This window comes from Zosterops lateralis (genome assembly GCF_965231275.1).
Source record: "Zosterops lateralis genome assembly, chromosome: 19".
Classification (NCBI taxonomy): Eukaryota; Metazoa; Chordata; class Aves; order Passeriformes; family Zosteropidae; genus Zosterops; species Zosterops lateralis.
In genome coordinates, this window is record NC_139779.1 from 4,696,226 (window position 1) to 4,720,912 (window position 24,687).

The 24,687-nt window shown below is 39.5% G+C and overlaps 1 protein-coding gene across 1 annotated transcript; it reads right to left on the minus strand.

The window, feature by feature from the left end:
* Positions 1-3,793: 3,793 nt before the first annotated feature.
* On the minus strand, positions 3,794-23,861 carry FOXN1 (forkhead box N1; the record flags this gene model as incomplete). The annotated part of the gene is made up of 8 exons (XM_083874987.1): positions 3,794-4,613; positions 6,257-6,805; positions 8,625-8,832; positions 13,490-13,586; positions 14,404-14,531; positions 19,707-19,817; positions 21,975-22,481; positions 23,742-23,861. 8 exons carry the CDS (start codon positions 23,859-23,861, stop codon positions 4,342-4,344), a joined length of 1,992 nt encoding a protein of 663 aa, XP_083731113.1. The 3' UTR covers positions 3,794-4,341.
* Between the last annotated feature and the right edge of the window lie 826 nt (positions 23,862-24,687).

The following is a 24,687-nucleotide window of genomic DNA, read 5'->3' on the forward strand; positions in this document are numbered from 1 at the left end:
AAACTTTAGAGTGCAAATTTTTCCTAATCATATGTTGGAGAGGGCAGCAGTGAGCACTTTATTCTGTTTGGTAATAAGATATTTTTATGGTAATTACACTTAAGGTTATTTTTTTCTCCTAGACAGGTTTGCATAATCTCTTTGGAAGAAGCTGATTAAGCAGACAGCATTAGCCTTGGACTGGGAAAACCTCATTCTTTCCTCTCTTTCTCCCCATTTTCAGAGTGCTGCTTCAAATGGAATTTAATGCAAATGTCTCTAAAATAGATTTGCAATGTGTGCAAAATACTGATTTTATGGTAGGTACAAAATAAGGTGTCACTAAGGAAATGATTATGTGCTATCAGTATGTCAAGTTATTTCAAAAGTCAAAATTAAGGATTGCACAAGCTGAGGGTTATTCTTGTATATAAACTTAAATAAAAGTAGTTAAATAAACATATTTTCAAACTTTCAGTATTTGTTTTGGAATTTATAGTATAACTCTTTTTTCATGAACTCGTTTTTCAATGAGTTGCTTTTGTGTCTACCAGAATCACTAATGCTAAACTGAAGCAAGACAATAGAATTTCAAATGTAGGAGCCTGAAGTGGAGCAGGAAGGGAAACCCAAACCCAGACAATTTATATTAGTTAATAACTTGCAGTATAGTTTGTTTGTTTACTTAAACAGAACCCTTTTAAAATAAAAGTTATTACAGGACTTTTCTTATAACTCCTGTGAAATGTCCAACCATTAATTTAATTCCATTAAATATGGAATGCACTGGAGAAAATACTTTTAGGTGCTTTGAATAAATAACTTTATAAAGGGAAGACAAACCTCTGGTGTGGATACAAGAAACCCCAGAAAGCCCAAGGAAAAAAACACATTCAAGTGTCTTTTCCCCTTTTGTTCTTTATGTCTGATCATTCTTCAAAGACTCATTACCAAGAAAAAATATAGAATATAGTCTGAGAGTTGATTTCTTCTCTATTTCTTCCTCCCCCTCCAGCTTGTGCTCATGTGTGTGGTCAGAAGCATGGAATATATTGATGTCTCTGATGGAATGGCTGAGCCTGGAGCCACACAGGACACGAGTGACACACAGGAATTAACAAATCATGGATGGGTTGTTGCGCCCATAAATTATAAATCTTTGGCTCAGAAAAAGCAGTTTTGCTTTTCTCGCTTTCAAATCTGTGAATCTGGAGTTTCACAGATGTTTAACTCAGCTTGATAATGTTGTCCAGACTCCTCCTGCCAGTTTTGATGGATTTTTTTTTCACATACCACGGGTTTGCTTTAATCATAATTATTTTATTCCATTTCTGTCGTGTTTTTAGAGCGATGAGCCATCCCACTGCACTTCCTCTGGTGTGTTCTCATGCATTTTTTTTTCTTTGTTGTTGTTGTTTTCTCCCTCTACCAAATATAAAATCCTGCTCATTCTGTCAGGAATACCTTGCAAAGGCCTGTAGTGGTCTGGCCATGGTGTGGTTCACTGTGTATGACTCAGGAGGGGAATTTGTAAGGAGTTTAAAAAGGATTTAACAAGAATTTGGTGCAAACAGTGATTGAAAGTCGTGGAGAACTGAGCATCTCACCCCCTCGGGGTGCTGCAAATGTTTCAGAAAATCCCTGGGTCAACTCCTTGGTGTTTGCAGAGAAAAACTTGGAAACAGAGAGAGTCTTATCTGGAAATTCCCTGAGGATGGAGGTGTGCACAATTCCCTCTGGGACTGAAGTGGCTGGAAGGAATTTGAGGAGTTTGGAGGGTCTGGACACCTGGTCTTGCCCTGGGATCTTCTGTTGGAGTCTGAGCTCACAAACCCAGAGTAGAGGGAACCCACCCCTCCCCTGGGCCAGACCTGTGTCTAATATCCACAGAGAACATTATTTACTAATTATTATTTTTGGCTGAGGAGGGATGGTGACATATTTTAAGCCATCAGAGCAGCTGTGTGTTGGAGAGCCACAGGGATGCACAAACAGTGCCTGAGCACAGGGCAGGGGCTGCTTTGGTTTTGCTTTTCTTCAATGCATGTCTGTATTAAAATTAAAATTAAAATGCGTATTTTTTTTAAAAAAAGTCACTTAGGGTAATATTATCCTTCTAATAATATTTACTCAGAGGTATTTTGTTGTAAGCTGGTGACTCTTAAATTGCACTGTGTATATATATATATATGTATTTATACTGTATTTTGAATATATATATAGTGTTATATATATGCTGTTTATAAATAGTATTTTATACTGTTTATAAATAGTATTTTATATGTACATATAATGTTATATGTCCATATAATTTTCTGGTCATATACAGTGTTTTATATACACATACTGTGCTTTATATATACTGTATATATATTACACACATTGATATTTATATTTCTGTTTATGGGTGTGTTTAAGGCTAAGATATATTTATATTTATATTTATATTTATATTTATATTTATATTTATATTTATATACTGTTTAGCAGCTTTATACTCACTACATGCTTTAGTTTTACCATAATATTCACATTTCTAATAATAATACTTAATTTTTTCTATGTTTCTTTATCTAAGTGTTAAGATGGCCAAAACCTGACTCCCCCAGCTCTAATATGTTTTCATAACTCTCATCCTGCTGGGTTTTTTTTTCTCCTGGAGCAGCTTGGCCAACCTGGCTGCCTTTCTTCCGCTCCTCATTGTCTGTGCAGGAAGAGGAGTTGGAGTCAAGCGAGGATTTCTTGGTGTTGCGTGAGGGATTACAAAGCTGCACCACACGTGTTCCTCCTAAGTCGCCTTCATCTGTCTGCCCCTAATCTCATTTTAAGTCCGGACTGGTAGGGAAGGGTGAGGGTGCAGCTTTGGGCCTGGCTTTGGGCAGAGCTCCCACCTTGCTGTGAGACAGAGGTCAATCAAACCCGTGTGTCTTCATTTTAACAGTCCCACCTCCTTTGTTCCATCCTTGGGAATCCCTCCTCGCTTTCTCCTGGTCTAAATCACTCGATCTGACCCAAGTTTTAACCTCCTTGGTTTAGTTTGAGTTTACATCATCTGTGAATAGAGATCAGGGAATCCCAGAATGGGTTGGGCTGGAAAGGACCTTAAAGATCATCCAGTGTCACCTCCTGCCATGGGCAGGGACATCTTCCCTTGTCCCAGATTGTTCCAAGCCCTGTCCAGCCTGGCCTTGGGCACTTCCAGGGATGGGGCAGCCACAGCTTCTCTGGGCAACCTCATATTATTTTGACTTTCTAGACTAATTTCCAATAGTGCTGTTAATTTCCTTCTCCAGCTTACTCTGGGTTTATATTGCATCACTTAAACCCAAATTGTTTTATTCTATTTTATTTTTTTTTTTTTAACTTTTAAATTCCATCTTTGTGAAAAATCAGAGGGAGAAGGGTATTCCTGAAACGCTGACCCAAGTTTAGTTCACAGTAGGAACCTGCTGCAAGATTTGGTTCAGCATCACAATAAACCCCACTGGAGGTATCAGTTAAAACACAGATTCCCTCTGGATTTGGCCAACTGCAATTTCTCTCTTCTTTCTTACTACTATTAAAAAAAAAATCTTAATTTAATGTCTTAACAATTCATGATAACGTTTAGTTTATGTGGCAAAAGATAAGAAGCACGAGTGGGAATAATTTCCAGCCAAGTAAAAATTCTACTAAATAGTTTTGTTCTTTTTTTTTATTAAAAAAGCAGAGTTTAAAATTTCTTTTTAAATACAGTAAAACTTAGATATTTTCCACTGAAGTACATCTGTTACTTTGGTTTAGTCTGTCAGCAGCTTGTCCTCTATCTTCTAATACTTGCAGAATTTTCAGTCCACGTTTACCAAAACCCAGAACTTCTTTCAAGGGGTCTATAAATGTTTTAATAGGTAGATTTTATATTTTGAGTGGTGGATGTTGTTGCCATCAGTGGCTCCAAGCAATAAGTTAAATTGTTGTCTGCTGTGAGTTCTGTGTTCTTTTTACAAGCAGCTTTTGTTAAAGAGAAAAAAAAAAAAAAAAAAAAAAAAAAAAAAAAAAAAAAAAAAGAAAAAAAGAAGGTCAAGAATTTGTTTTCCTCTTATTTCTGGAAGATGAAGAAGATGAGTGGCTTGATAAAATGGGTGTTGACAAGTTCAGCTGGTAACCATATTATCTTTAAATAATATTTCATTTATTTATTTATTTATTTATTTAATATCTGTCTGTAGAAAATCATCATAGTAAAGCTACATATCCTGCGGGCGACTTCTGGGGAAAAAAAAAAAAAAAGAAAGAAAAAAAAAAAAAAAAAAAAAAAAAAAAAGAGATAAAATTCTCATTCCCACGGACACTGACATCACTGGGGTTTTTTTGGGCTGCGGTTCACATTAAGGCGATGGGTTTGGAGCCGGGGCTGCTCAGGTAGGAAGGGGACACCGTGTCCAGCTCCATGAAGGCGGAGTAGAGCGTGGTGAGCTGCAGCTCCGGCGCGCTCCCGTGCGCGCTCCCGTGCGCGCCGCCGGCCGGGAGGGGCACCCCGCCGCTCTCCAGCTGGCACTGCGAGGGAAAACACTGCGAGGGCATCGGCGAGGATGAAATGAGGACAAGGGGATCCACGGCCAGGCTGTCGTCTTTCAGCTCCTCCCAAAGATTCCCTACAATAACAACAACAAAACTTCATTAATCAACAGATCGATTCAACTTCCTTTGTGTTTTTCTCTCTGTGTGTTTCTGCATATCTGCTTTATTTGCATTACTGTGTTGTAGGAGATGTTGGTTAATAAACATTAATGTGCAGGTGATCCTAATCTCTTGGGATTAACAGATTGATCCAGCTTTCTTTATATTTTTCTCTCTGTGTGTTTCTTAATATTTGCTATTTCCATCATTGTATTGCAGGAATTGTTAGTTAATAAACATTCACGTGTAGGTGATTCTAATCTCTTGGGATTAATAGATTGATTCAGTTTTCTTTATATTTTTCTCTCTGTTTGTTTCTTTATATTTTCTATTTCCATAATTATGTTGCAGGAATTATTGGTTAATAAACATTCATGTGTAGGTGATTCTAATCTCTTGGGATTAACAGATTGATTCAGCTTTCTTTATATTTTTCTCTCTCTGTGTTTCTTAATATTTGCTATTTCCATCATTATGTTGCAGGAATTTTTGGTTAATAAACATTAGTGTGTAAATGATCCTAATCTCTTGGGATTAACAGATTGATTCAGCTTTCTTTGTGTTTTTCTCTCCGTTTGTTTCTTTGTATTTTCTATTCCATCATTATGTTGCAGGAATTATTGGTTAATAAATATTTGTGTGCAGGTGATCCTGATCTCTTAGGACTGAGGAAGGGAAGAGGTTGTTTAGATGATTATTGTTCATCTCCATAAATTTAAGAGAAAACAGAGTTAGTTTATGAAAATTCTTCCTAAAATTCTGTTAGAAATGTATATTTAAATGTGTATATATATATTCTATATGTATATTTTACAAAGAATATAAGAAGACACCTCAGAAAATAGAATTGTTTGGGGTGTAGATCCTATTACTGCCTTGGGAAGTGGAAAAGAACATCCTTTTTAGCAGAGATGTGAAATCAATATTGAGCAAGAAGAGCGCTAACATGTTAATTCAATAAAATTTATATTTCTCTTGGTGCCTTCCACTCGACAATTCTCTTGTAAGAATGGCACTAAATAGTTGTGCTCGAGTACCTTTCAGTTGAAAATAGGTCTGGATTTAAAGAATATATTCTAAATACTGTATTGCAGTATTTAATATCAGCAATTGTAGCCGGGGGAGGGGGAGCAGGAATGTTTTTTACATTCTTGGATGCAAATATGTAACATCCTTGGGAAACCTTTTAAAGATTTAAGGGCAAAATGTCATGGTGTTTATGTAAAATGTAACCCAGGAAGGTGAGGTTTGTTAAAAAGATGTAAAAAAAAAAAGGGTCAGAAATGGGTCTTGTGGAGGATGGGATGGGATGGGATGGGATGGGATGGGATGGGAAGGGAAGGGAAGAAGAGAAGAGAAGAGAAGAGAAGAGAAGAGAAGAGAAGAGAAGAGAAGAGAAGAGAAGAGAAGAGAAGAGAAGAGAAGAGAAGAGAAGAGAAGAGAAGAGAAGAGAAGAGAAGAGAAGAGAAGAGAAGGGGATGGGATGGGATGGGATGGGATGGGATGGGATGGGATGGGATGGGATGGGATGGGATGGGATGGGATGGGATGGGATGGGATGGGGTTGGGGATGGGATGGGATGTACCAAACCCGACTCTCCAAGACAAAACCACCTACCCTGGAGATCAAAATCAGTAAGGGAGGGATTAAGGGCATCGATGTCATTGCTGAGGTCTCCCTCCTGCAGCAGCGTGTCCTGCACCGTCCTGGCCGGGGAATGCTCGGGCAGCATCTTCATCCCGCAGCTCGGGGGGCTCTGAGCCGGCACTGGGGAATCCTGAGGGATGCTGGGCTGAGTCCGGAGCTGACTTTGAGCCTCCCCAGCACAGAACAGGCTCTGAGGGTCCGGCGTGTGCTGCATCAGCGCGGTGGGGATTTGGGGGAAGCCCTGGGGCGATGTGTAACACCCGGATTGCTGCTGCTGCTGCTGCTGCTGCCCGGCCAGCAAAGCGGGCAGGGGGCTCTTGGCGTGCAGAGCTGCCGAGGGGTGGATGCCGTGTAATCCCTGCGGGATCCCGGAGGACAGCGGGGGCTCGCACAAGGGATGGGATTGCGCTGCCATCTGCCTGGAGAGGGACGCGCCTGCAGCGCCCGGCGGGCTGCAGGACAGCAGGGATGGGGAGCGCAGCTTCTCGCTCTTCTCGCCTATCAGGGTGTCAAGTTCTTCTGGAAAAAACAAAAGGAAACCCGTGGTTGACTTGGCCCTGGATAGCTTGGGGCAGGGATTGTGGTGTTATCCAGGAAATGGCAAACATAAGTGATATTTCTTACATATTAAAATCTCCAAAGCTTGAAATGCTTTATTTTAAATTGTCCTTGCCAAGTGAGTATGTGCGGGGATGCTGGAATTGTTTTATAGGTTTTTAGTTATAAGTTTGGTATGGTTTGGACTTTAACCCTAGCCAGATAAGAGCTCCTGTCCTGGAATGTTCTTATCAGAAGTTGATAAGAGTTTCCAAGACAACCTAATCCTCTGCCTGGAGACTGGTCATCCCACTGTCTTTTCCCCCATCCCAATGTATCTTCTCCCCCTCCTGTCCATCAATCTCCCAGGCCCAAGACCTTCTGAGAGGTGTCGGCCAGTGGTTGGTGGATCCCCCAGGGACCCCACCCCAATTTACCTGATTTGTTAATGTTTGTGTATTGTATTTGGCATTACCCACCTTGCTTTGTTTCATTGGTTTTGCAACTTGAGACTTCTGGTGAACAAAAACCCCCTGCAGACCAGGCCCTGGGTCACTCTCCTGAGGCACAGGCCTGGGACCAGGGACTGCCCCTGTGTTCCCCAAATAAAACCTTCTTTCTGAGCCTCGAGAGTGTCCCTCTTTCAAACCACAGCCGTGACAGCCAAGGCAAAGGTGCTGCAGAGCCAAAAACCCACGCAAAGGTCCTGTTGAGGTGTATCAGAGCCAGCAGGGCGGTCCAGCCGAACGCTGGGCTGGCCTCAGAGACAGATACGTGAAACAACAAGTATTTGAGGCCAGGGATACCGATAATAACAGGGTTGGACTGAGACAGGAGTAGATACAACCAATATGGTTAATTCTACAAAGTCCCTCTGTTTTATCTAAAATGGCAGGTTATATACTTTTTTTAGATAGTTTACAAATACAGACACATTTTTATTGGCACACAGCAAAGGAAAGAATGTAAACACACATTGTTTGGTTTATCCTTAAGGCGGCTAACACCTGTATATTAACAATTCTATTCAATGACCTTCAACACCCTATTATCTTTCCCAAACACCTTAATATCTAATTCTTACTGCACCACAACTAACTGATTTTTTTTTTTTGCTGTGTCACAGGCCTTGGGCCTCAATTTAGGCCTCAGATTAGGCCTCAGTCAAGGTAGTTCAATATCTATATATAAATCATGTGGTTTTTTTTTTCCCTAAGAAATTTAGCAACAAGTATGTAATAAATTCTGCTTTTAGGTTTAAAGGTTGGATACTTAGCAGTTAATCTCAGGTTTTATTTGTTTCTCATGCTCTCTGTTCAATAATTCTCTGCTTGATATAAACAGTTGCGATGACAAATATTTGCATTCATGAATATGAATCAAGGGCCATATTCCTTATTTCAGGGGTCCTTTTATCACAGAGTGGTTTGGATTGGGAAGGATGCTGTAGATCATCTCATTCCACCCCCTGCCATGGACAGGGTCTCCTCTCACTGCTCCAGGCTGCTCCAATCCCCATCCAACCTGGCCTTTTATCTTAAAGCTCAGTGAGATATCAACACAGAATATTTTCTTGGTGAAGCTTCTCTGTGCTTATCTGGAAACACCAACAAAACCAGGTCTACCTTAATTCTGCTTTTAATTTTTTTTACTTGTTTTAGCAGCCAGGAAAAATCCTTATATGCTTCCCTAAATCATGTTTAAGTTCTCTTACAGATCTTGGTGAAAAGAAAAATTCTGGATCTCCCCAGAACTTAAAATAGTTTCTGTTTGAGAATTAAAACCCCAAGAAATGACTGACCTGGCTTTGCCATGCTCTTCCTCACAGCAACTGGGTCTTTCCTCTTCCATTTCTGAAGCTCCTCCTGCATCTTGTCGATCTTGGCTGGATTCAGAGCCCACAAACAGCCCTTCCGAGAAGAATTCCCTGATTTGTTCTCCACCTTCTCAAAGCACTTGTTCAGAGATAAATTGTGGCGCACGGAATTCTTCCAGCCATCTGGAGCTGTCTGGAGAAACAAACCCAATGTAAGAACAGAACTTGGAGCTAAAAAAAAAAAAACCCTTCTAAAATTAAAAATGTATGTGTGTGTGTGTGTATATATATATATAAATAGTTCTGTTTTGACTGGTGAGGTTACAAGAAATGCTGTTTAAGTTTGTGCCTTCTGCAGTGAGAAACTTGTACGTTAGAGGGAAGCCACAAAAATGTGACAGTCGTGTTGTGTGGGAAGGGAGGGATCAGATAAAATAGGAACTGATCTTCTAAGCAGAAAAGGTTGTCAGAGATCTGCTGGATCTTTAGGAGTGAATTTGCACGTCACGACAATCAAGTGTGTAAAAAATTCATGTTCCAGAACTAAACAAGAAATCTACCAGAATCTATTTTGGAACACTTAGAAATATTTCCAACTCTTTATTAAAAGTACTGTGTGCTACCTGAGCTCCAGTTCAGTGTCCAGGCAGACTTCAAAGGGATTTCTCAGGCTACTGTAGGTGTAACTTTGTGTGCTGGCCAATTACATAACCAAATGGTTTAATCACAAACCCTCCAGATGAGATACAGGTTTTCACAGCTGATCACTCATCCCCGTGCTTTGCATTTATTTTTAACTCAGCAGTAGCAGCTGGGAGGTTCTTTAAACTAGATCACGAAAATTATTATTTTCTTGTTTGCCAAAAAATCCTCCTATTTTTTTTTTTCAATTCCTCATAAGAACTGCAAGAAATGAAACAATTCTCTGAAATGTGGGGAAGTTGTCTGTGGCTTTTGATTCCTATTCATGGATGCAAATATTTGTCATCATAACTGTTCATATCAAGCCGAGAATTATTGAACAGAGAGCATGAGAGATAAATGTGGGTTTCCACAGTCTTTAAAAAAAAAAGTTAAAAATCAGAATTTCCTCTTAGGCTCATTAAGTTTTCCTTTTTTTTTTCCATTTTTCCTTTTTATTAATAGGATCCTTCTCTCACAGAAAGCCAGATTTTTGATAGTTTGATAATTTCTTTAATTGTTGCTTGGTCCATCAGACTTCCTCTAAGACCATCTTTTACAAATGGATCTGAGTCCATTTTGGCTTTCACAAGGCAGATTGCTGTGAATTCTGAACATACCTCAATGAAATAATTTTATCAGGATTTAATTTTTTGTTCATGCTTTTACAAGGAATGTAAAACCCGTTATTTTGTAGCTTGTAAAGAACTATTGCGTGGATTAAGGCATTAAAAGCCTTATTGCCCAATTGAGGGTCAAATTTAATACCCATTTTCTTCATTAAAAAATAAATAGGCGTGGAATTAAATACATATTGTTTATTAAAAGAGAAACTATTTTCCCTTCAGAGCAGCAGAGCTTTTTCCATTTTGGCCCACCTGATGTCAGCATTTCACTGTTCTGTCTCATGGGTGAGACAACACAAACTGTAATAGAAAGGAAGAGAGAGAAGAGAAGAGAAGAGAAGAGAAGAGAAGAGAAGAGAAGAGAAGAGAAGAGAAGAGAAGAGAAGAGAAGAGAAGAGAAGAGAAGAGAAGAGAAGAGAAGAGAAGAGAAGAACCCCAAACCTTTAAAACCTTTTCTGCCACAGGGTTATTTATACTGAACGTGACAAATCATTTTTTTCTACCTTGCAGATAACATTCAAGCAACTTTCTAGTAGTTCCAAAAGTGAATAAAACTGTTCCTCCCAGGTAAATTGTGTATTTAGCTACTGAACAATCTGACCTGGAAGAATATTCCTGTTTCTTCCCCTGCACAGAGGCTCCACACCCCCCTGTGTGTACCCAGACAGGATAATTGGTGTTTCTGCTCAGATGGGAGCGGCACAGGCTTCTCAGAGGTTCTCAGAACATGTGGGGGTGTAAATTAGGAGATGGTTTTAGAAACTGTACCAGCAAAAAGCACAGGGATTGATTTTGGAGGCTGCAGCCCGGGAGCTGAGCAGGTTCTTGCATTGAATTTGGGACTGTTGAGCTGTGAGAATTCATTTGCCCAGGTAGGGCTTGACACATTCAGTGGGTTAAGTAAAAAAACCACCGGTTTTTAAAGCAGATGTGAGTGTTAAACGAACAAACTTTGGCTGCTGGGGTTGCTCTTGGGTAATCTCCTTGCTGTGGCTGATTTTGGCCATTGCTGTGTGCAGGCAGCACACTGGGGTGGAAGTGCAGAATCCCAAAACCAGCCGGGGAATCCCAGAATCACTGAGGTGGGAAAAGCCCTCTGAGGTCACCGAGTCCCACCAGGGCCACCAGCAATCCATGTCCCCAGGTGCCACATCTACAACACCTCCATCCCACCACAGACCTTTCTGCCCTCTTGGCCCACTGGCAACAACTCCAATTAAAAGGATGAAAGCTTTTCTGTTACACTCACTAATCCCTACCAAAAGAAAATTATTGTCCAGCCCCACTGATCCTGACCAGCTCTTGAAGTTTAAAGACTTCAGTGATCTTGCAAAACCCTTTCTCTTTAAATCTAGGTTTCAAGAGAAGGGAGAGGTACATCAAAGACTAATTCAACTTTAGCTGTGTAGATTTTTTTTTTTTTTTTTTTTTTTTTTTTTTTTTTTTTTAAGGACGTAGGAGTTGGATTGCTCTGTTTCAACTAGAAATGAGATTGTTGCATCATAGAAACTAAATTTGCTGTGGCAGCAAATCCCAGTTAATTTGACTCGGCTTGTATCATCCCATGTCTCCCAGCAAGGCTCTGTGTGTTCTTGCACCCTTTTTCTCCTCAACCTAAACTTCCTCCTCTCTCTCTGTTGTATCCTGATTTTTAGTGAGCTCTGGTAGCAGCAGTAAAATATTCTTTGCTGATTTTTATGTGATTTTATTTTGCTGAAGACTCTGCAAAAGCAGGGAGGATGGAGGATATTTATTGTTGCCATATATTGGTAATTCTCTGCTGTAAAGACCAGAGACAGACAGGGATTGATGGCTGTAAATGTAACATCTGATTGCTCATTCTCCCCTGGTTATTTTAAGGATAAAATAAAATATTTATTTATTATAACATATAAAAATATATTTATTATAAAATAATATTTTATTTTATTTATTTTTATTTTTAGGCAAATACATTTGGCTGCATTTATAATTAAAATGCAAAAATAAAGCTGCTACAAAACAGGGAATGTTTGGATAGTACCCCCTGCACTATTCTCCTCCTACAGCAGTAACCTCATTCTCACCAGTTTTTAAACCAATTTGAAAAGAGGATATGAGGTTCTGAAAAAGCAGGAAGGACCAGGATGGTGACACCTGGCACAGCCACAGCTCTGAGGCCAAGGATTTCTGCCCATGCTGGCAACAGCAGCATTTGGTTTAAAGCTGCTGATTAATTTTATGATCAATTGTGCTGTAAGACAACAGAGAATTAATTTGTTTGATCTGATAGATAAAGCCTGTAAAAATTATTAATAATATTCCCTCCTCTCTGCTAGAAACTCTTGCTATTTTCTTGTGGATTCCTCTGGGATTTTTAATGGTAGATTTCTTTCTTTTTTTTTCTCCCTTCTCTTGCTTGTAACAAATGATAGAGTAGTCAGGGATTCCTCTGGGAGGAAATCTGGGAGTACAGGAGAGTGATGGATCCTGACAGTTCTTCCTCTGTGATAATATGTATTTTTCTCTGATTGCTGACATATTCAATCTTCTCATTTTTTTGTGTGTGTGCTCGGTGTCCAAACCCACTGCAAAATTGTATTGGAACACTTATTTTTCATTATTCTCAGAGTTCCTTTACTATAAATGTTTGAACAGCCTTGCTGTGGCTGTTTTGAATTTGCCTTGATTGCTGCAGGGCTGTTTGCAATAGGAAACAGGACAGACTCACTGGCCTTATTTTGATTTTTGGGCCTTGCTCACAGCTGAGGTCACCCACTGTGGACTTCAGTGAGTTGCTTTTGAAGAATCAGCAGAAACAAAGCTCTGTGTGGAGCAGCACTTGATGATTCCATTACAGCTCTTAAAAAAAAAAAAAACACCCACCTTAACTAATCCTCCCGCTTTTGGATCCCTGTGCTGAGTGAGCATTTTCCACCGGCATTCCAAGTGTGAGGAACCATTCCCTCCTAGCAGGGATCCAAATTTCAGCAGTGCTGCTGCAAACCATCCACCCTTTTCCCTCCCCAGCTCACCATGTAATTATGAGCTTAGTGCCATTATCACACACTGCACTTTGCTTTGTGCAGGGCAGGCACTGGATGCTGTTGCCCAAGAGGAATATCCCAGCTCCAAGATGGAGTGAGATCACCTGGAATCCTCTGCTTCCACACCAGTCTGGAGGTGCTGCTGGTGGCAGGGGAAGCTACAAGACCAGTTCTGCCTGTATTTTAGAGCTGAGATGAAGCAGTGAAGGTGTTTTTAAAATTATTTGCCCCTTTTTTATGGGCTGCTGGTGAGGAATGGTCACTGTTGTACACCCAAGCTCACAGCTGGAACAGTTCTTAATGTCTTTTTGAGTTAAATATTTCACACATTTCACGTTTCTGTCAAAGGTGCAAAATGCTGGGTAGCTTGTGATCATGAAAGTATGTAGTGTGTAATTGATTTGCATTAATCACCTAAGAAATGATCCCTTTTCATAGCTGGAATCCCATCCCTTATTCCCTCTGCTGACAGGGAAGCGCTGAGGGAGATTCCCCTCCCCACCCCTGTGGAACTCACCTTAAAGTAAGGGAAGTGTTCCGTCATGAAATTGTAAATCTCACTGACTGGCAAACTCCCTGTTTTGCTGTTTTTGAGGGCCATGAAGATCAGGATGCTTTAGGGAGAGAAAGAAAAGTGTTTTAGCCTCTTCTGCCTGGCTCCTCAAAACCAAAACCAGATAATTTTTCTCACTGTGTGTAGTTACTCTGACTTTCACTGTCATAGCACAAACACAGAGATGATTTTATGTTTCCACTCAGTTGTTTACAACAATCTCCTTAACTCCTACAGCTCATGGAGAAAATCCAACCTGTGTTCAAAATAAAATCATATAGAAAGTAGAATCAATTCCCTCAAATCCTGCTGGTGTGTATTTATTGCAGGTTTTGTTTGAATGCTTCAACTTTTGAAGGCCACAAAGAGAATCAAACTGAGAGTGACAGAGGGATAATTAAAATTTAATTGTCTGATCTACTTTGGGGGCTAAACCCATGTGGTAACTGCCATGGCTTATATGTTTTCTAGGTGCTTCCTCACTCCAGTAACTGAGGAAAAAAACAGTTTTAATCCAAGTGCTGGAATAGACAACTAAAGCAGCACCAGCCTCGTGCTGACAAAATTCCCAACACCTAAAATTTTGCATTAGAGAAACATCTCCCTTTTTTTTTTTTTTTTTTTTTTTTTTTTTTTTTTTTTTTTTTTCCTCTTTGGGGAGTGATCAGGACTGTTTCCCTGCTTTCCAACACTCGATTTCCCAGTGCCTTGGCTGGCCCCAGAGCCTGGGACGTGTCGTGATCCTCAGGGACAGGACAGAACACCCCGGGAACGAGACAAATACGAGCGAACGTGTTGCTGCAAACGATGCTGGAAAGGGGCCAGGGGTAAACAGGGTATTTCCTGTAAGGTGAGGGCTTGGAAAAAGATTGTGTTACCTGTAGGAGTAGATGGGTTTGGGGAACAGAGGCTGCTGGGATTCTTGGCTGCTTTGAGGAGCAATCCTTTGGTAGGGGTAGTGCGAGGAGGTGATGTAAGTCACGGGGTAGCTGCTTCCTGAGGGGTACTGGGGGGACAACAGAGATGTTATTTCCTTTAGCAACAAGCCCCCCCAAAAATCCCCCTAATAACAGCATTATTTCTGAGGATACTGTAAAAAAAAAAAAATTTCTTCTTTATTTCCTGCTATGTGAAAACCTGTGTTCTATTAATTGTCTCCAGATAATTCTTTATTTTATAGACCTAAAGCTTATCTCCCTGCAGCCATCTCTTCTGGAGTATTTCAGCCTGCTCAGCCTCCCCTGAACGTGCACCCAAATAATGAATGATGTCATTTTATTGACATTAAAACCCCCAAAACCACCAGAATAAAACGCTTCAATGTTCACCTTAGAAAAACCAGCTGCTAAAAATGTCAGAAGAAATAGGGAAGTTTTGCCTGAGCCTTATTTGGGTTTGTGTGCTATTTTTGTTGTTGATGTTGTTGTTTTTTCTTTAGGTGGAGAGGGCACAGAAAAGAAAAAAAAATAAAAGCATATAATATCTGCTCCTGAGGGAATAGTATCCCAAAATACCTGTTAAAATCGCTGTTACTGTGCAAGGCAGGGAAAAAACCAACAAACAACAACAAAAATGCACCAGAATATATTTAAGATGAATGTATTATTATGGAATAAGTCAGTGATGTCATTGCAGGGGGCAGGAGAGCAGCACAGGAGATATTTTGGGGTGATTTCACATTGCCTGTTTGGTGCTGCTCCCTGTCTGTTCCCCCACAGTCAATTCCAAGGAAAAGGCTTCTCTACAGGGCCAGGAATTCATGTGCTGTTAACCACCACCTCAAGTGACTTTCCCACTCCATTTTCTCTATCAGAAAGCTAAAAGGAATAGCCAGGACCCCTAAAATCAGACAATATTTATGCCATTCTTGCCCTCCCCCTGGAGCAGCCACAAAAGCCCCCTGAGGAATGCTGACCTGTCCCTTCAGGAGATCTCTAAGCCTGTCCCAAGACAAAATAAAGTGATGGTTTTTTATCACCAGGATAAAAAACAACCAGGTGAAAGATTGGAGATGATCCTCACAGACAGCCTGGATTGCACCAGAATTTCCATAGATTTGTTCTCAATTTTTTAACACAGCACTTGCTCTTATTCTTTTCTGAACATTCCATTATTTTCTTCCTCAAATTGCAGTTTAAACCCGCTGGAAAGGGACTTTCAAGAGCAAAGGGACACAATCCAGTTTAGGTGAGATAAAATCAGCCTCCTCTCTGGGAGCTCTGCACGAGAGGAATTTCTGCCTCTTCCAGGTGAACCTTTCCATGTGCCAGGGGTGAGGGCATGGCCAAAATTAGAAGCCCTATGCTATTAAAATAATAATAATAATAAAAAAATCTACCTGGATGCTTTCCCTGGTACTCAAAGGCTGCTGACCCCTATCCTGGTGTTTGACTGCTCAGCTCCAGCAGTTCTGTGCCATGAGCTTTGTAAAATTATAATGTAGCTCTCAAGACTCAGTGGGAAAAAAAATCCCTTGGACATCTCCTTAGTTGCTAACTGTAATTCCTTTATTTTTTTGGTTGCCCTTGGTCTTGGTCCCCTTAAAACAGCAAAATATTCACAGTTTATTTATTTTTTTCTTCTCTATTCTGAATAATTGATGTCATTTTCTCTCTGTAATTGTATGCTGGCTGTTGGAGTTTTTCCTTGCCTGTTTGCTTTTATCTTTCTAGCACTGAACTGCCTGAAATGGAATGTGGAAACCCAGACTGAATTGGACTCAGTTGTTTGCACGGTGAAAGAAATGAAATGTACATAATTAATCCTGTCCTGCCTTGTTAAACTAAATATTGGGCACAATTAGAGTCTCCAGAGGAGCTGAGGACTAATTTTTGTGTGCAGTGTGGTGCTCCCTGCCTTGTGCACTGGGTGCAGGTTTTTCCCCCAAGATTAGAAAACTGGACAATTCTGATTTTTATTGGTTTTGGTGGCTCTTTGAAAAGAAACAGCACCAAGGGCTGGTTTTGATGTCATCATGAAAGGCCAGACTTGGGCGTTTTAGGGATTATTTCTGTTTTATTGGTTTCATTAGTCCTTTCTGAGGGAAGGGGAATGGGCTGGAATGACAGGCTGGAGCTGGTTTTACAGTCTCTCGTGGCATGAAAGGTGTTTTATGGTGGGTGGGTGAGTGACTCCAGCCACTGTCTGCAGCTTCATTCGGGTCAATAATAACTCATTTTTCCTTCTGAGTCACCACTTCTGGTGTGTCCAGCAAAGGGGAAGGTGAGGCTGTTTTATCATCTGGACAAAATTAATGGTGGGGCTGAATCCCTCTCATCCCTCTAATGAAAAACTGAGGCTCAGTTTGAACATCCTTCACTCCAGGGCCCGTTCTCTGGAGTGGAACTTCCTTGGAGTGATTGAACTTGCACTGCCCCATTCCAGCTGGAAATGAAAAGCATTAATGACGGGGCTGCTCCGTGCAGAAGAGGTTATTCCACTTCTCCTCAGCTGCATCCCCTGGTCTTTTTCATTTCCCAGCCTGTGATTATGGCACAGGGATAACAATTCTACCTCTTACTTAATTCATGATTTTATTTTACCTTATTTTATTCTATTCTATTCTATTTTTATATATTTATATTTATAATATATATAATTTATTTTTATATATTCATTTTATTATAGATGTTTATTTATGTTCATATTTATATTTATATTATATAGAAAATTTATTTTATATATTCATTTTATAATATACTTATTAATATTTATATTATGTAAAATTTATTTTTATCTATTTATTTTATTTTAATTTAATTTTATTTATTTTATTTTATCTTATTTTATTTTTATATATTTATATTTATAATATATATAATTTATTTTTATATATTCATTTTATTATAGAGATTTATTTATGTTCATATTTATATTTATATTATATAGGAAATTCATTTTTATATATTTATTTTATAATATATTTATTCATATTTATACTATATATAAATTTATTTTTATCTATTTATTTTATTTTATTTTATTTTAATTTAATTTAATTTAATTTAATTTAATTTTTAAAATTATTTAATTTTTTATTTTATTTTATTTTATTTTAATATTTTTAATTATTATTTTATTTTATTTTATTTTATTTTATTTTATTTTATTCCTAAGCAGTAGAACACATTTAGAACAGACTTTTTCTACATTAACACCAAGCACAGCTATTGAAAAGTCTGACAGAAACCTGCTGCACTTTCAGAGATTTGTCCCAGTGCCAGCCTGCAGGTGGATGGAGGATTTTCCTCCTGGTGCCTGTTGGATCTTGCCTGGCAGCTCCCAGGAGATTTAAATCTGGAGGGTTTTTTTGGAGTGCAATCAGTACAGAAACAGCACTGGTATCAAACCAGGAGGGACAGGGGAAGGGTGCCTGCTGCAGAATGGATAATTAAATTAAAAATGTTCCATGAATTCACAAGTTAAGTAGGGTTTTTGCACACAGAAATGGCATTTTTACAGTCACTGAGATATAAGGAGCTGTGACATATCCACATTAGTTTATATTTGCAGCAGAGCCTTTTTTTGGCACCATTTTGGGACCATTTTCTTCTAAAATAACAATAATGGATTTGTAAATTGGGATGGTAGTGCAATGTCACCTTTCCTTTTATTATATCTATATCTATATCTATATCTATACCTCTACCTATATCTATATTATATATATTATTATATATTGTAATATATATTATATCTATATCTATATCTATATCTAATCTATATTATATATATGATATAACATACATATTATACATATGTATGATATCTACATCTATATCTATATCAATATTAATTTTAGTTTTAATTTTTACATTTATTTTTATTTTCACCTTTATTTTTACCTTTTATCACTTCTACTGAGTTTTAAGGTAACAAGAAAACACAACACAAGTAAATGAATTCTGGCAGCGTCAATAAGAATTTAAAGACTGTTGCCTTTTTGCCACGTGTCAGGGGAAAATAAGGCTCAGAAAAGTCTGGCTGGTGGAAAATCAGGGTGATAAGTAAAACAAAAAGGCAGGAGTGACGAGTGTTTCCATGACTCAGTGACACCACAGGAATGAACAATGAGATGTCACACAGGAAAACCTGGCTTTGGTTTTCTTTGCCCGGTTTGAAATCCCTGCTCTGTCAGTGACATCTTTATACTCCACGAGGCAGCTGAGTGAGATGGGGCAGCTGGTGGCACAAAATCTGTCATCAGTCCCTGGCATCAAAGGAGGCAGAACTCAGGTTTGAGCTTTTATCTCCACTTTTTTTTTTTTTTTTTTTTTTGAGTTTCCTTTAAGTTTCACTAAATTCAGTTCTAATAGTTGGATGCTTTTGTATGTGGATTTTAACCTAAAACCCTCAAAAAATCCTTCTTGCCTTAATTTCACCTCAAGTTTTTTGTTGTGGTTTTTTTTTTTTTTCTTTGCTTGTTTGAAATCAGCATATTTTCATCCTGAAGATCTCCCTGAAAATTTTATACCTTGCAGGTAATAATAAATTAAAATAAAGAGGCTGAAAGAGTAAAATTTCAAAGCACTGAACAGCAGCACCATTTCCATCTGAAGGGAATTATTTCAAGTGCCAATGACAAAGTTACATTAGAGAAGAACAACCCTAATCTTGCACATTCTCCTGCATCATCAGCATTATTGTCAATTATGCTTCAGCTGAATAATCTTTTTTCTGGGGATGATGTAAGAGGCAGAAGGTTTCAAAAGAGATGTCTGTGCCATCAAACAGAAGGAAAGTGAACATCATTTTGCTGTTCCAATTTCACTTTAAAATATTTTTCTATGGTCTGAATTTTAATGGTCACATCTATTTTTTTTTTCCTGAAGTTAAAGCACAGTTAATTAAGATCCTGAAATATCAGAAGTTGTGGTAATAATTGGTCTGGCTTCAAAGCAAATTGAAAATATAAATATGCAGCACCAAGATTCCATTTCCACAAGTTTTAGTTGTTTTCTTTTTCTTCTTCTTTTTCTTAATGACCATCTTAAAACCTATTTATCTGTGATTCTTTTTCCATCCTATTCTCATAAACAGAATACAGGAATATAAACACAGCCCTGCAAACCCAGAAATTTAAAGATATTTCAAAACCCTTAAAAAAAATCATTATTACAACAGTTATGGTACCATTTGAGTGCTAAAAATGCAATATTTTTGATGCCCCAGTTGTACTGACCTGATGGAAAGGGTGTGAGGGGCAATACATCTGCTGCACCTGGGGCTGGTAGCAATACAAACCAGGCTGCCCTTCCAGGGGGGATGTCCTGAGCTTCATGTCTGAATCCTGCTGGGAAACATTCAAGGAAGGAGTTATTAAACAGCTGCATTTCAAAGGGGATGATAATTCTGTTAAGTCACTGTCTGGATTTGCCTTTGTTATATTGATTTTTTTTGGGGGTTAATTCTGTTTTAGTAAGGGTTAATAGAGGTTGGTTGATGTTTTAATGGTGAAAATCTGGGGATGATCCATCCATTGGCCAGGTTGGACAGGGCTTGGAGCACCCTGGGAGAGTGGAAGGTGGTGAATGATCTTTAAGGTTCCTCCCAACCCAAACCACTCCATGATTCCACAAAGACATGAACCAATCCCTGCACTTCCATAATTACAACTCCAAAAAAAGGAAATCCTGGACCACATTCCATGCAAAGAGCAATTCAGAAAACATCAGGCTCCGTTTATATATATATATATATTTTTTTTTTTTCTCCCTGCTTCACCCCTCAGTGTGCACGAGTGTCTCCCTCTTTTTTTTTCATTCTGCCTGATTTTATCTTGCAGGCTGGCAGTGCCTCCAGCTGCCTCTGGAATTTTTGGCATTAGCTGGAGGGTGAGGTCTGTGATGGACAGGAAAGAGGTGGCAGAGAAAAATCACACTGGGCTGACTATTGGTTCAACCAAGGTGCAGGGAATATATAAAAATGAAGGAATCCAGTGAGAATCTTGTTTTTTTCAAGAATCCAATAGCACTTATCCTTCTCCTTTAAAAACCAGCCTTTTATGGCATTTTAGTCTGTCTAAAAAAATTGATAAATAAATAAATATACATTTCTTATATATCTCTTATATCCCTTATATTATCTCTATTTTATATATCATGCATATATAATATATCTAATAAATGCATACATGCATATATATGTATTATATCTAATAAATATTTAAAATATTCAGTATTTAGTGGTATATTATTAGAAGCACAAATTAGCCTCGGTTGACATCCACTACTAATAATCATCCACGCTATTTTGGTGACCACCAGATGAAGATTTTGAGAAATCCCAACTTTCCAGCAGCATGGAAGTGATTTAAAGTGGGAAGTTGGGCACTGGCAGAACCAGGGGAAACACCAACAGGGAGTAGCTACACCTGGTTGTAAATGGTTCCTGCAGTGCTGCCTTTGCATCCTGCACACTCTGCAGCCCAGGGATTTGGGAACACAATGGGAATTGTTTTTATTCATCAGCCGTTCATAGGTTTTGCACTGAACTCCTTTGACCTAGATGAGTGTTTATCCAGGAAATAAGAGATTTAGATCAATTTCCTCCTTAACCTGGATGGCTTCAATCCCCAGGTATGTTCCCTGACAACATCTCTCCATTCCCTGGTCTTAATCCAATTAAGACATTTTTTTATTTTTTTTTTAAACCCCTCCTCTTTCATTTAGTAGCCATTAATTCTTCCTTTCCCAGCCATTCAGAGCCAGCTCAGGGCCCTCCTCTGGCAGGTGGAATTGTTCATTTTGGCTGCTGTAGATGATCAAGATACAATTTACAGCCTTGGATCACAGCAGAGATATTGTGGAGATACTGCAGGGTAATTTAATTTGCTTTTCAGGGATCTCTGCTGCCCTAAACAGGCAGTTGCCTCAATCTAGTGTTGAAATTAGGCCAAGTAACTTGACACTGCCCATATAAACAGAGCTGATATTTATTTTTGGTGGCACTGATGCCTTGGAGTTTCTCTTCTATTTGTACTGAGAGAAGTGCAGCTGAGCCGAGGTGTTGGACCAAACCTGCTCCACATCCTTATGCTCGAAAACACCGTTTTGTGAACTTTCGTCTCTTGAAAACATCAGCTGATGGCAACTCCTGTTGTCAGGGAGCATTTGGATATTTAGGATTCGTGATTTAGGATTCATGTTCCCCATCTAATGGAAAATAATTTGTCCTTGTGCATCTTTCTGAGGGTTATTTGAGGAAAGGCCAGAAAATAGAGAATATTTAGAACATTTAGGAATTTTAGAAATTCAGGACTATTTGTCCAATAGAAAATATTGGACAAACAAACTTGGATGTGTCTAAATGTGCTTTCCCTGAGCTCCAGCCTGTAGAGCTCGACACAACCACAAACACCAATGTCGCCGCGCCGTAACAAAAAACCACTCCCAAAAGCACATTTTTACCACTGAAAACAGTGAAAACAGCTACAAAAAACCCCACTGACCATGACTTGAGAGCCATGGTCCTGCCCCGTGGTGCTGTACTGGAGGCTGCTGCACCACGGCTGCTCCGCGGAGATATTTGGGATGTGGGTGGGAAACACCTCCGGCTCCTCGGGACCAGCAGATCCTGGCAGACCCTCGAAGCCATCGATGCCTCTGTGATTTTTGAAGGGAGAAGCTTCTGGTGGCAGGGCCTGGTGAGCTTCCTGGAAAACATCCTCGCTGATCTGCCTCTTGTAGGGGTGGAAGGGGTTCCTGCTGCTCTTGAGGAACCGGTCGTAGCTGCTGGCGGCGTTTTCCTCGTAGCTGTAGCGCCGGAATTTTTCCGTGCTGAAGGATGCCTTGAATTTGTTCTTGCCACAGGGGAGTCCTTGGCTGGCAGGGTACCTCCCGTGGATTTGGTCCTGGGAGCCTGGGGAAGCTGGGCTGGGGCTGTGAGGGGATTCTGAGCTCCTCCTCTCTGTCCTGGTGTCTGGCTCGAAGGGTTGGCAGCTGTAGTTGAGGTTGTCCTGTGGTGGAATATTGACATTTATTTATTTAAGGGTTGGTGTTTAAGTTTGAGCAAATATTTTATTATTTTCCTTACCTAAGTTAGTTATTTATATTCATTTCTGAGATATAGATTTGAAAAATCCTAGCTGAGAAATCCTCTAACAACTACTAATAGTTGTGGAGTTTTTTCCACGTAGTTTCAATTTCAGAATTTAAAATTTGTGTTTTAATGACACTAAAAATGCATTTTTAATGGTAAGTATGAAATTATTGGTTCTAACCACCTCCATGCAGAAAACCCCTAAAGAGATCTCAAGGGTTTTCTGGTTCCTTTTTTCTATCCAAAACTATTCAGTAATTAATAAATAAAAGCAAGGCCAGGTTGGATTGGGCTTTGAGCAGCCTGGTGTAGTCACTGACATGGAACTGGATGATCTTTAAAGTCCCTCCCAACCCAAACCACTCCATGATTCCACCAGAAAACTGAACTGTCCTTGAAAAACAGGGCACCTCGACTCTGGTCTGATCATTTCAGGGAAAAGCTGAGGAAGATCAAGCGATGAAAGATTAAATGACAGGAATGTGATAAGTGCAAGTCTTGTCGCCTGCAAGTTTAGTCAAATCAGCTTGATCTCATCCCCTGGTGGTGTTACAGGCTCCAGATTTGTTGCTGGTTACATCACTGCCCTTCATTAGGGTGGCCACACTCATTTGGAGACACAAGACAGGCTCTGGGCAGACACTCCAACCTGCCTGTCTCATCTCCTCCCCTCCCTTGTGCACAGAGAGAAAACAGCAGCTACTGAAGTGCTCTTTCATCTGGAGGAGAAAAGGCTGAAGCAGGGCTGGAGTCTGGGTCGTGGCACTGCAAATATGCATATTTCCCCTGCCATCAGGGCTGGGTAATTACTGGGATGCCTTTGAGAAGACACCCAGCAGTCAGGAGCAGGGTGCTGTGCTCAGGGAGGGGGGAAATGGAATGTCCTGGGTCCCTTCCCTCCTTCCCTCTCCTAATCCGAGTTGGATTTTGGGAAATCCCACAAGAGGAAATAGGGATAGACCCAATCCAGTCATTTTAAAGAATGGAACAGAACATTTAGTTGGAGTTTAGGATTAGCTGAGCAGGAAAACTCAGGTTTCTACCCTTCAGGAATAAAACTTTCAGTATTTGTTTGGTCACCAGTACGGTTGGTGACCAATTTAGTACAGCCAAGAGCTGAATGTTGATTCTGATCTTTGAAGGAAGAGAACAGATCTGGGCCAGTTTATTTACTCACACTTTGCTGAACTGGGGATATTGAATCCCCCTGTGCCTTCATGAGGTCCTGCTGGTCCCTTTCCAGAGTGTCCGAAGGAGAAAATTTAATATTGGATTGGTCCTGGAGTAGGGAAACCATCACCAAACCCACGTCAGACAGAAATCCTGTTAAAGCAAAATCAAATTACAATAAGCATTTTTTAAAAACTTGAACTGTGAAACAAATCCCTTGTTGGGTGGGCTGGACAGGCTTGGATATGCAGCTGGAGCCATCCTGAGGAATTCCTGATACAGGGGAATTTCTTTTTTTAATCTCTTAAAGAAATGTTCTGTAGCTGCAATTCCGATGAAGATGTTGTATGGGGTTTCTATGGACTCACCACACAATTTTTATTAAAATAAGCACTTCCTTTGTTTTCTATAGGACCATAAATTAATGAAAAGGTATTGTTTTGGGGTTATGCAAATTTAGCAATATCACTTTGTTGAGAGGTTGGGATATAAATGCACCCCAGTTGTTTTCAGAGGGCTATATTTAAAAAAAAAAAAGAATGTTTTTCTATTACTACTCAGCTTGATGGTTACAACACACTTATATTTTCACTTTTGTTTTTTTTTTTTTTTTATTAGTCCCAATCCCTTCAGCCTTTCTGTTCTGTTTTGCATGACTTAAATGTATCTGAGATATGCAAATGACTTCATCATTCCATCCTTGTTTTTGTTAGTGGGATCTCCTCTCAAGTTCCCAATCTTTGATCTCGGGATGTAGGAGCCATATCTGATGGTGTTCTTCAGATTAAAAGGAATAAATTTAATCTTCTGGTGTTTTGTTTTCTTCCATGATTTTATTTTTTCCTTGTTCACTGTATCCTTAGAGTACAACAAAAGGAGAACATGCATCCTTTTATGTCGTGCACCAGGTTCATAAGTACATAAATGATTGTGCTCATAATTTTGATTTCAGG